Below are 11637 nucleotides of genomic sequence, written 5' to 3' on the forward strand. Positions count from 1 at the left end.
ATATTTCTAAAACTATTTTTAAGTGTAAACAATGTTCTATACAAAAACGTTCTACATAAAATTTAAAACAAAAATGGTTCTATCCATAATTGTTATAAAATCAACGGTTCCAGAGTTACGGATGGTGAAATGTGGAGGTTTTCGATACTTTTAATATTTTTTGGGCAATTTATGATGATTTTGGGTGGTGGGTTGACCTTTCTTCAAGGACTAACATACCATCGGCCACTGAAATAGCAAATCCTGTTAAAGAAAATATCTTTCAATCAGTAAAAATATTATAAATTGCCCAAAAAATATAAAAAGTATCGAAAACCTCCACTTTTCACTCTCCGTAACTCTGGAATCGTTGATTTTATAACAATTATGTGTAGGACCTTTTTTGTTTTAAATTTGATGTAGAACATTTTTGTGTAGAACATTGTTTACGCTAAAGCATATTTTTAGAAATATTGACCAAAATATAAAAAAACTACTAATTTACCGATTTCTCCCCCACATCCCCCCAAACCGGACGCTCAAAATGGTGTAACTTTTTACTGAACAATATCTGGACCATATTGAACAATTTGGTGTTGAAGGAAAACTTTTACTTTTAATGTCTGGGTTAGGCCTTTTTTGGACCAATTATAATATACTACCTCCGTAACTTTGGAACCGTTCATTTTAGAAGGATTATGCGTAGGGCCTTTTTTGTTTCAAATTTAATGTAGAAAATTTTTGTATAGAAGGTTGTTCATGCTAAACCGCATAGTTTTAGAAATATTGACGAAAAACTTAAAAAAGTACGAATTTACCGATTTCTCCCCCCTCTTCCCCCCAAACCCGACGCTCAAAATGGTGTGACTTTTTCCTGAGCATTATGGGACCGTGCAAGTTCGGCAAAGCGACCTCTATTTCTACGCTCTGTACTTTTATTCGCACTTTTAATTATATTGGCCAATTATATTAGTCCTGGTTGCTGGATAATTGTCAAGACCATAGTCCAAAAAAATAATAAGAAGAAAAAAATAAGATGCAGGTTATGTTTAGCAAACGTAAACAATTGTATGTAGTAAATAAAATCCGTTATTAAAATGCAGTATTCCAAGCAAAATACAATTAATTAAATTTACCTTTATATAATAATTGCATATCATATCAATATTGTGGAGCAATATATAATTTTTCTAAGTCAATGACAGAAGGTATGAAATATACGTCAATTTGACAATTTCAATTGACAATATGAATTATTTAAGATAGTTGCAATATTTCTCCGCGACTCGCGCACGGTCGTTTCTCGTTTCCCTTTCCAAGTACTTGCACACCGCGAGTTGGAGGATAACTTTTTGTTGGAGGATAACTTTCACTTTGGATGTCTGGGTTTGGATCTAGTTATACCATACTATATATGAAAAAATATTTGTCCAACAAAAAAACTGTTGCCAATTTTAATAAGTCCGACACATAAAACATGTCAAATGACAGGAATTATGTTGGTGATAAATAGCAGTCTGATTTTTGCATGAGAGTATAATGAAAGAGTAACAAATCAATTGGAAGTTCTGTCCGACAAAATACATGGCACGTTTTCGTTGCCTGACGTTCGAAACTTGTAACCTGTTCCACAATTAAAATTTCCCCTGTCCCAATGTTCCCGTACATCAAAGTTTGTTTTACTAGACACCGTTAAGCTATTATCAAATTTTCAGCTTGCTAATAATAAACTTTTTTTTTTGAACGCGGGATCCAGGCCTAGAATGATAGTAGGTATCATTTGTCGTAATATAAAAATTGACTTTATTGGCATTATAAAAAAAATGTAAGTATATGTTTATTAAAAAGTAAACAAAAACTTTACCTGACCCGATGTTTTCAGTTTGAGGATAAAGAAATGTTCCTATATCATTACTGAAAGAGCTGGTTCTACTCGGACTTTCCAACTTAACGTCCATTAGTTTTGTGAATTTTATATCGACAGGAACAGCAGCCGATAACTAGACAAACATAATGAATTATATCGGCGACCTTACATTCGCTATATATCCGAAAATATTTACACTATATTTATTTATGAAAATTGGTTTATGGGAATGAAAAGTTATGATGAGCTTATAGAACATATTTTGACAGACAGCGGGCCATAATGCATAACAAGGTTTGATCTTCCACGAAGCAAGCCCAAACCTCTGAATTAACTGGCAATCACATATTATAGTTTAAAAAAACTGGACACTTCTACCGAACACTGATTCTAAAATTGAAAAAAGATTAATAGCCACCTTTAAAAGAAAAACTCTTGTGTAACCATTAAAAGAAAATAGAATTTGGAAAAAAAGCCAAATAATAAAAAAAGTGCCAGTTAGAAAATACCAAAAGGAACATGCTGAGATGCATAGAACAAATAATATATGATGCAATAAGTTTAAAAATAAGAAATTGGAGAAAAGAGTACAAAAGAGATCAGAATGACGAAGAATCCTGGAAGAGGCCAAGAACCAAAAACGGTTGTCGAGACAGTGATGATGATGATAGTCGGCACAAAAAGAAATTCAATAAGAAATGAAGACGTAGTTAATAAGAGAAAGCTTTATCTTCTAACGGTCAAGTTTGGTGATTATAACGACACATTGAAACAACACCTCTATAGTACTACAGTAAACCAAAGACTAGGTACTACAAATATATTCAATAACAATTCAAAAGACAGAGACATCTAGAACGACGTAGAAAAAGATGTTTTTACAGGTTTTTATAACTTTGCTCTAAGCATGTGAGACCTGGCCATTAAAGCACTCCGAGATTAAAAAATTGGAAGCTTTTGAGCGTTGGTGGTAACGAAGAATGCTCTGAATATCATGGATGGACAAGATTAACAATATTGAAGTTCTTGGTAGGTTTATTAAGAGGATAGAAATTACACAGACAAATAAGAGGTGAAGGTTTGAATACTTTGGTCATATAAAGAAGTCCTCGTTATAGTCTGCTGCGTTTCATTATAGAAGGCAAAATAAAAGGTAAAAGATACAGGAAGAAGACGAACCTCCTGGTTACGAAATGTAAGGGGATGGTTTATTCAAAAGAGCTACTTAGAGCTGCTGTAAGTAAAATAAGAACTGTCATGTTCATATGCAATCTTCCATAGAAGATGGAACCATAAGAAGAAGAATACTCTTGTAAAGAAAGAGCTAGAAAACCCTCATTATTATAGTGAAAATGAGGAATATTAGTATGAGTAATAATAATAATTAAAATGGAGTTTGGCATGTGGAATGTGTCTATTGTATATTGATAATTATAACTCCTTTCAGGCTGACACCTCAGTGGATACAGGAAGTAGCAATAAGGGATGAAAGGGGAAAGTTGGTGTAGTCTTTAAAGGTTTTCACCTCCTATTTTGTTAAACCTCCATCGATTTGCATGAAAGTTGGTGACTAGTTAGAACATACCTCAGGAAATATAAATGATTTGGTGCCAACTTGCACTTTCACCCTGGGGGTGGACACCACCCCTTCTCGGGGGTGAAAACGATTTTAGTGAAAATAACTTCACAAATCGATAGAGGGGCAAATTATAAGTAAAATTTGTTATATCATGTTATTAAAATAAATCAATACTTTTTGAGTTATTAAAGATCAAAGATTTGTCTGTTTAAGAGCACATGCGTGAAGTTACGGATGATAAAAAGAACATATTAATTAATTGTATGTTACTAAAATAGTATTTTTATATTATTTCGATATTATAAATTTAGCAAAATTGCATTCGAATATATCAAATGTACCCATTATTAGACACCCCCAGTTTCTGGACATATTCAGTTTATACTGACAAAAAATTCTATTAAATATCGAAATAATATAAAAATAATATTTTACTAACATACAATTAACTAACATGTTTATTTTATCATCCGTAACTTCACGCATATGCTCTTAAATAGACAAAACTTTGATCTTTAATAACTCAAAAAGTATTGATTTATTTTAACCTTTAACTACGGGCGCCCAACCATGAATCTCAAATACGGGCTCGGTGTACTCTATACACCAGTTACAAATAGCTACAGAAACAAAATTTCTTTAATAATTAGAACTATATTAAATTGCACAACTTGTGTTTAATCAATAATTAGTTATTATATAATAAAAAATAAAACTAAAAAATAATTCAAAATGGTAAACCAGTGAGAAAAAACGAAAACAGTAATTTATTACATATTGAAACACCAACCTAAAAAAATATGCGAAAATTTTAAAATTTTTAACTAGGTAGAAAAATAAACACATACGAGTTTTTATTCACTTTCGTCTTCTTCCTGGTTATTTGAGTTAATACATTCAGGACAAATAATGGTGGAATGTTCTTTGCAAATCATTCTCCTGCATGTCTGACACGAAATGGTTGTCACTCTATTTTTACGCCTTCCGCAGCAATAGCACCTTCCTCGTATTTTTGCTGGTGGTCCTTCTTCTTCTTGTTCCACTACAGTAGCTTTATATTTCTTCAGGAATAGTTTTAAATATAAGGGCCAACTCTGTATTTCAGCTCGTTCTGAAAGGTGTGGTCTAAACAAAGATAAAGATAATTCCTTTAAAAATATCCTTCTATATTTTTGAGGATTGTTCATATTTGCAGCATTATACAGGATTTGGCTGTTAATTCCTGCGATGTTTAGGAGCTGAAAAAATATAACCGTCGGCCACCTTTGCGTTCTCCTTGATACCGAGTATGTACCGCATATTTTATTTACTGTGTCGACACCTCCTTTGTGAGAATCATAATCTAAAATTATATTTGGCTTTTTTTTCTCCGGATCTACTGCAGAATCATTATGCATGGTTGATATCAAAGGCACAGCTTTATTTTTTGCCGGGACATATGACGCATAGTTACCTACATCTTTTTGAAATCCGAAAAGGGACGATCCAACTTATCTTTCTTTATGTGGTAGGAACTCCAACGGCAGCTCCCGTTTATTTTTCTTTAGTGTGCCAACCATTGTTACTTTATCTTTCGAAAGATCATTGGCCAATGAGTAACTTGTGTACCAATTATCACATGTCAAGTTCCGGTTTTTCCCTTTCCAGTCTTGAAGTAAACGATGTACAATATCAGCAGGTTTATTTGATTTGTTGAAAGGTCCTTGTGGCTGATTACCACAATACACCTCTAAATTTGTAACATAAAATGTCTGGGCATCACACAATACAAATTCTTTTAACCCATACTTTGCAGGCTTGGACGGGATATATTGGTTAAAACTGCATCTACCTCTGAAAGGTATTAACATTTCGTCAATTGTTACTTCTTCTCCTAAACAGTAGTTATTGTTGCAGTTCTCCACAAAACGATCCAGTGTAACTCGAATAGCAGCAAGCTTATCAGTTTCCTTGCGTATCCCTCTACTATTTTTGTCATCAAATCTTAGAGCAGCAAGCAAAAATAAAAATCGATCAGCACCCATGCACGCTCTAAATATTTCTGAGCCGGTTCCGTCTTTAGTCCACAATTCAAGAAAATGTGTATGGTTTTGCTTTTTAGTTCCTGCAAGAAGTAGTAGTCCGATAAATGCCATAATTTCTGTTTTTGTTGTGTCTTTAGCCCGTCTCGACCGGTTATACTTTATTCGCATATTTGCAATTTTCAAGTTTGTACACTCCACTATATTTTCAATAATGTCGTCACTAAAAATTTTTTCGAAAGCACTTCTCTCATTGGTAATATCTCTAGCACTCAGCTGTGGCCCAGGAAGTATTTTTATAATATTTTGCTGGAAGTTTTGCTAAATTTGCTCACCACTGAATTTTTATACCACTTTGTTTGTTTATTTTTCGCTATAAAATACTCATCTTCATCGCTTTCTAAACTCTTACCATCGCTCTCGTTATCTGAATCAGAAGACTCTTTATCATTTAGTTCTATCTCCGACTCAGTGTTATAATCGTTGTCTTCCGTAATTTATTCCTCTTCTTCTGACGAACTAGCATCCTCTTCTCCCCTAACTTCTTCCTCAGGTTCTTCTTCGAACAATGCTTCAGCCATAGCTCTAAGCTCATCTTGTGTGAGACTTTTAGGGTTTCTAACACGCACTCGATCCCTATAAAAAATATTTATCCTAAATTTCCATTTCACATTTTTGTATAAAAAGTACAATGTAACATTTACTACACAGAAAATAACTCGTTTGCAGGTAATTTAAAGTTTAACATTCGTTAAATTTACTTACATAACTATGTGCGTGGTGTATTGAAGGCACCGTTCGGGAACTCACTTTGATATTTTTTATCACAACTCAACTATTCGGTCAAAAATCACGTATCGACTGTAACAGACAATGGTTGATACTATACTGATAGGTTACGTCTACGTCGAGCGCCGTAAACGCAGAAAATAGTTTTAAGAAACGGCAACCAACTTAACACGCATGGTGTACTGTGTACACCGTAGCCCGTAGTTAAAGGTTAATAACATGATATAACAAATTTAACTTAAAATTTGTCCCTCTATCGATTTGTGGGGTTATTTTTAAATAAATAGTTTTCACCCTAGGCAAGGGGTGGTATTCACCACCAGGGTTAAAGTGCAAGTGGCACCAAATCAGTTTTGTTTCTTGAGGTATGCTCTAACTAGTCACCAATTTTCATGCAAATCGATGGAGGTTTAACAAAATAGGAGGTGAAAACCTTTAATGACTGCACTAACTTTCCCCTTTCATCCCTTATTGCTACTTCCTGTATCTACTGAGGTGTCAGCCTGAAAGGGGTCATAATTGTCAATATACAACGGACACATTTCACAGGAAAAACTCCATATTACTTATGACGATGATTCTTCGGCTCTAGCTCTCCGTCTATAATAAATCGATCTTTGAAAAGGTTAATGGGCTGCTTTAAGAGGAAACAGTAGCGATCAACAGGTAGCGGAAACGCGTTCCAAGATTGCGGCTCTAATTTTGAATATTTTTTCGAGATATTTGGCACACCTATTCATAATATAATAAAGAATGGCGGTACAGAGCCCAATTTGAAAAATATATTAATATGTGGAAATTGCTCTGTAATTAAATACGATATTAAAAAAACGAGCCTGTACCGCCATTAAGAAGAACAAAAAAATACACTTCCTTCAAACAAATTTTTTATCCGATGCCTAGATTTTGTGTCATTTTGGAACTACTAAAATTTTTTATTTCATTAGTAGTTCCAAAATGACACAAAATCTAGGCATCGGATAAAAAATTTTATTTGAAGAAAGTGTATTTTTTTGTTCTTTTTAATGGCGGTACAGGCTCGTTTTTTTAATATTGTATTTAATTACAGAGTAATTTCCACATATTAATATATTTTTCAAATTGGGCTCTGTACCGCCATTCTTTATTATATTACGGATACGTGTACCAAATATCTCGAAAAAATATTCAAAATTACAGCCGCAATCTTGGAGCGCGTTTTGGCTACCTGTTGATCGCTACTGTATTACCTTAAAGTTTTTTAGATTGCTCATTATTATGTATGAATATATACAGGGTGTCCAGAAACTCTACCGACAAACGAAGACAGGAGATTCCTCAGATAATTTTAAGACAATTTAACCCAATTCACCTAGTCCGAAAATGCTTCTTAAGGGAGCTAGAGCTCCTTGAAGATGGCGCCATGAAATTAGTTTTTCCTAAATACCTCCAGAACGCTTCTATTTAGAAAAACGAAAATTGGTATGCTTATTTACTTTTCAGAGATGAATCGATTCCATCCATTGCAAATTTCTAGTACCGGTCATAGGCGTCCGCTTTGGGTAGAGCAACGGGTATTTTATCTCATAACTTTTTTGTCCTTAACTTTTATGCATTTTTGACACCGGATTATTAAAATGTGAGGTATTCTAGTACTAAAAGGTACTCTTGTTTTAAGTCGGTAGGACAAGCCGTTTTCTAGAAAAATCGATTTGAAAGTTTTTCGTTTTTGGAATTTGAAAAAAAATTGAAAGAACTTTTCTACAAAAAACGAAGTATTTTACCAACATAAAGTAAGAGTAACTTTTAGTGCTCGAATACCTCATAATTTAATAATCTAGTGTCAAGAATGCTCAAAAATTCAAGACAAAAAAGTTATGCTATAAAATAACTGTTGACCTACCCAAAACGGACGCCTATGACCAGTACTAGAAATTCGCAATTAATGAAATCGATTTATCTCTGGAATATAAATAAATGTACCAGTTTTCGTCTTTCTAAACAGTTTTTTTTGAAAAAATTTTTTTATTTAAATAGCGAAAAATTTTTTAAATCGATTTTTCTAGAAAACGGTGTGTCCTACCGATTTAAAACAAGAGTATCTTTTAGTACTAGAATACTTCAAAATTTCACAATCCAGTGTCAGAAATGCATAAAAGTTAAACATAAAAAAGTTATGCGATAAAATAACCGTTGCCCTACCCAAAACGGACGCCTATGATCGGTACTAGAAATATGCAATGAATGGATTAGATTTATACCTTGTAGATAAATACGCGTACCTATTTTTGTTTTTCTAAATAGAAGCGTTCTGGAGGTATTTAAGAAAAACTAATTACAAGACGCCATCTTCAAAGAGCTCTAGCTCCCTTAGGAAGCATTTTCTGACTAAGTGAATTGGGTTAAATTATCTTAAAATTATCTGAAGAATCTCCTGTCTTCGTTTGTCGGTAGAGTTTCTGGAGTATATGGGCCATTCCACGAACATACGCCTGTTTTGGATTACTTCGACAACAAATATTTTACTGTGCAACATAAGAAGTACGAAAGTAAATGGCGCTAATAATTATTCCAATAAACAACAATGTAATTTGCAATTTACTTTCGTTCTTCTTATTTTGGACAGTAAAATATTCGTTGTCGAAGTAATCCAAAACAGGCGTATGTTCGTGGAATAGGGTATAAGAGATTATTTAGCCTGCAGATACAAAAAATCCAGAAAAGCAGTAATGTTACTTAAATTTTAAAATATACAGAAAATATTAAAAGAAGGAGGAAATAGATCTTTTAAATTAGAACAACGATGAGTTAGTCATGTTTTAATATATTGGAGATATAAAATAAAAAATCTGAAATATAATTGTAAAAAAACGTATAATACTGCATCGTTCTTTTCAGTAATAGATAATGTTATTAACATTGGCTATACTAGGGGAGTGCAATTAGAACGAAAACATGCATTGTTTCGTAATAATTCAAACAAGCTTATATTTTTTTGAATCTTTTTTTGTTAGTTTATATGCATGTTAAACTAAAAAGTTCTACTCTCAGATTTGGCCGCTAATTGTTTATTAATTGTTTAAACAATAACAATTGTTTTGTATAAATCATTTAAAAATATCGTTGAATTCATCATTTTACTTTGATCAAATATGTTTCTATTTTGCTTTTAGTTATACTGAATCCGAATATGGCATTACAGTTTGAAAATTCTTATACAGAAGCTCTTATACAGTATGTTTGCGTAGCTAGGAACCACATGGAAAACTTTTTTATTATCAATTTTACGAAAAAAGTTATTCTTCACAAAATACTCTGGATAGTCAAAAATCTAAAACTCAACCACCATATATCAAATTTTATCAATTTTATACGAGTAATGTAAAAAATATGAATTTCTTTAAAGAGTGTACCTTTTTATTCCAGAATATCAAAAAATACTATTATGAAAAGTTGTTTGAAATTAAAAACTATGTTTTAATATACAATAACATTATTGTAATCGAAAAAAAATCAATTGTTTCTCAAATTACGGATACCCATCATGATTTTATTACAATTATTGTAACTATTTTATTATAAATTGTACGAAAAAGTTATTCTTCATAAAATACTCTACCTGTTCTAAAATATATGATAGAACCATGAGATATCAAACTTTTTCAGTTTTATACGAGGTATGTAAAAAATATGAATTTTTGTAAGAGTAAGTGCCTTTATTATTCACAATATTTTAATTAGAAGGATGTAGTTGAACACTGAAACATATTTTTTAATTCCAAACAACTTATTTTTATAACAATTTTCGATATTGTGAAATATAAAGGTACTTTACTCTTGAGTGAAATTCATATTTTTGACATAGCTCGTATAAAATTAATAAAATTTTATATTTGATTGTTGCATCTTAGATTATATACGATGCAGAGTATTTTATAAAGAATACGTTTTTTTCGTAAGACTGATAATGAAAAAGTTATAAATAGGTTCCAAGTTACGCAAACATACTGTATAAGAGCTAAAAAAAATTTTTTTTGTTAAACATTTATTATTGTTGAAGCTTATTATTAAATGTATTTTAGATAATTTTTACAGAAAAAACTTTTGATCGCTTTGTATAAACATTTTTTTAGCTGGTAATTTTCGGTTTTTGTATTACATTTTTGTTATCTTTCTTAATTTCCGCAAAAAGAAATAGTTTATTTCATTTATAAAGTAAAATAATTTAGTGCATTTCAAAGACTACATCGTGAGCTTTAAAAAACACCTAGAAAACTGTAATAGATCTGTTGAAAATTGCGTAATACCGTCTTAAATTGGTGTTAATTCTGTAAAGCTATGAAGTTTTCAAAAATTACATTTTTTGAGACGTCGTATCATTTGAATTAAATTTCTTAGATTTCTATTGAATAAAGCATCGTTTAGTAAGATGATTGAAAGGTAAGTTGTGCAAAATTGAGAGTTTTATAAGAAAAATTTATATTAGTTACCCATTTTTAAATCACTTTTAAACAAAATTCATGTCTCACTTTAAGCCCACACCGTACTTATGCTCATACATTTTGTTTCTTTCTATTATAACTCTAAGACAGCTTAATTATTCTTCTTCTATGTTCAATTTGTAAAATTTCATTTGATCAATTAGTTCAAGAATTACATTAAAAAAACTTAACCGTGCACTTCGCCGTAGGCTCGTTTAGAGTGCGCCAATGTTTGTGAGAAGGGTGACTTTAGCGTTATAAATAAAAAATTATAGAAGCTACAGATTTAATTTTAGAAAAATCTTTTAAAAGGTTTTTTGTAAAATTTTCTGAATTTTTCATTGGCTAAGTCGGTTTTTTTCAAAAATTTATATTTTCGGAGTTATTTAAAAAACAATTATTTTTGCAGATCATTTGTTTATTAAAAAATGAAGCACTCAGTTCTCGAGTAGAACTTTTTGATATGTTGTTTATTAAACATTTCTTAATGAAATTACAAAAAGTTCTATCTTGTTTGATTTTTTCCGAAGTGAAAATCTATATGCTCTCCCCTAATACGTATTAATAAAATAAAGTAACTTACTTTTTCTGACATAACATATTCACTCAAGCAAACGTATAAGAGAAGAACTAAAGACGACATCATTGTGAACTACTAAACAAAAATCATATTATTTGGCTATTTATAATTTTGATTACACAGGAAAAGAATATCACAATTTACCATTCCAATCTATTTAACACCCACTAACACCAGATTGTCAGGGTTTTTTTTTATATTTTATGCGCAAAATTTTTATTAAGTGTTATAAGGAAAACATGTATGTTTTTATTATCAACAGCGCTGGCTTGCTGAACTCCGAGATAGGAACATCCTTTAGATAATTATTAAATATATTTTTTTATTTAAAAATTGTTGGTAGAGTTAAATTATAAATGACG

General features: G+C 31.4%; 1 protein-coding gene across 1 annotated transcript in view; it reads right to left on the reverse strand.

Annotated features, from left to right (window-relative positions):
* LOC114336783 (microfibril-associated glycoprotein 4-like) overlaps positions 1-11375 on the reverse strand; it is a 29992-nt gene extending 18617 nt beyond the window's left edge. The window contains exons 1-2 of the mRNA XM_028287159.2: positions 11279-11375; positions 1844-1979 (exon numbers count right to left, since the gene is read on the reverse strand). Of these exons, the coding sequence (XP_028142960.1) occupies positions 1844-1979; positions 11279-11341 (199 nt within the window). The 5' untranslated portion in view covers positions 11342-11375. The remainder of the gene's footprint in view (positions 1-1843; positions 1980-11278) is intronic.
* Between the last annotated feature and the right edge of the window lie 262 nt (positions 11376-11637).

The sequence above is a fragment of the Diabrotica virgifera genome, chromosome 7 (genome assembly GCF_917563875.1).
Source record: "Diabrotica virgifera virgifera chromosome 7, PGI_DIABVI_V3a".
NCBI lineage: Eukaryota > Metazoa > Arthropoda > Insecta > Coleoptera > Chrysomelidae > Diabrotica > Diabrotica virgifera.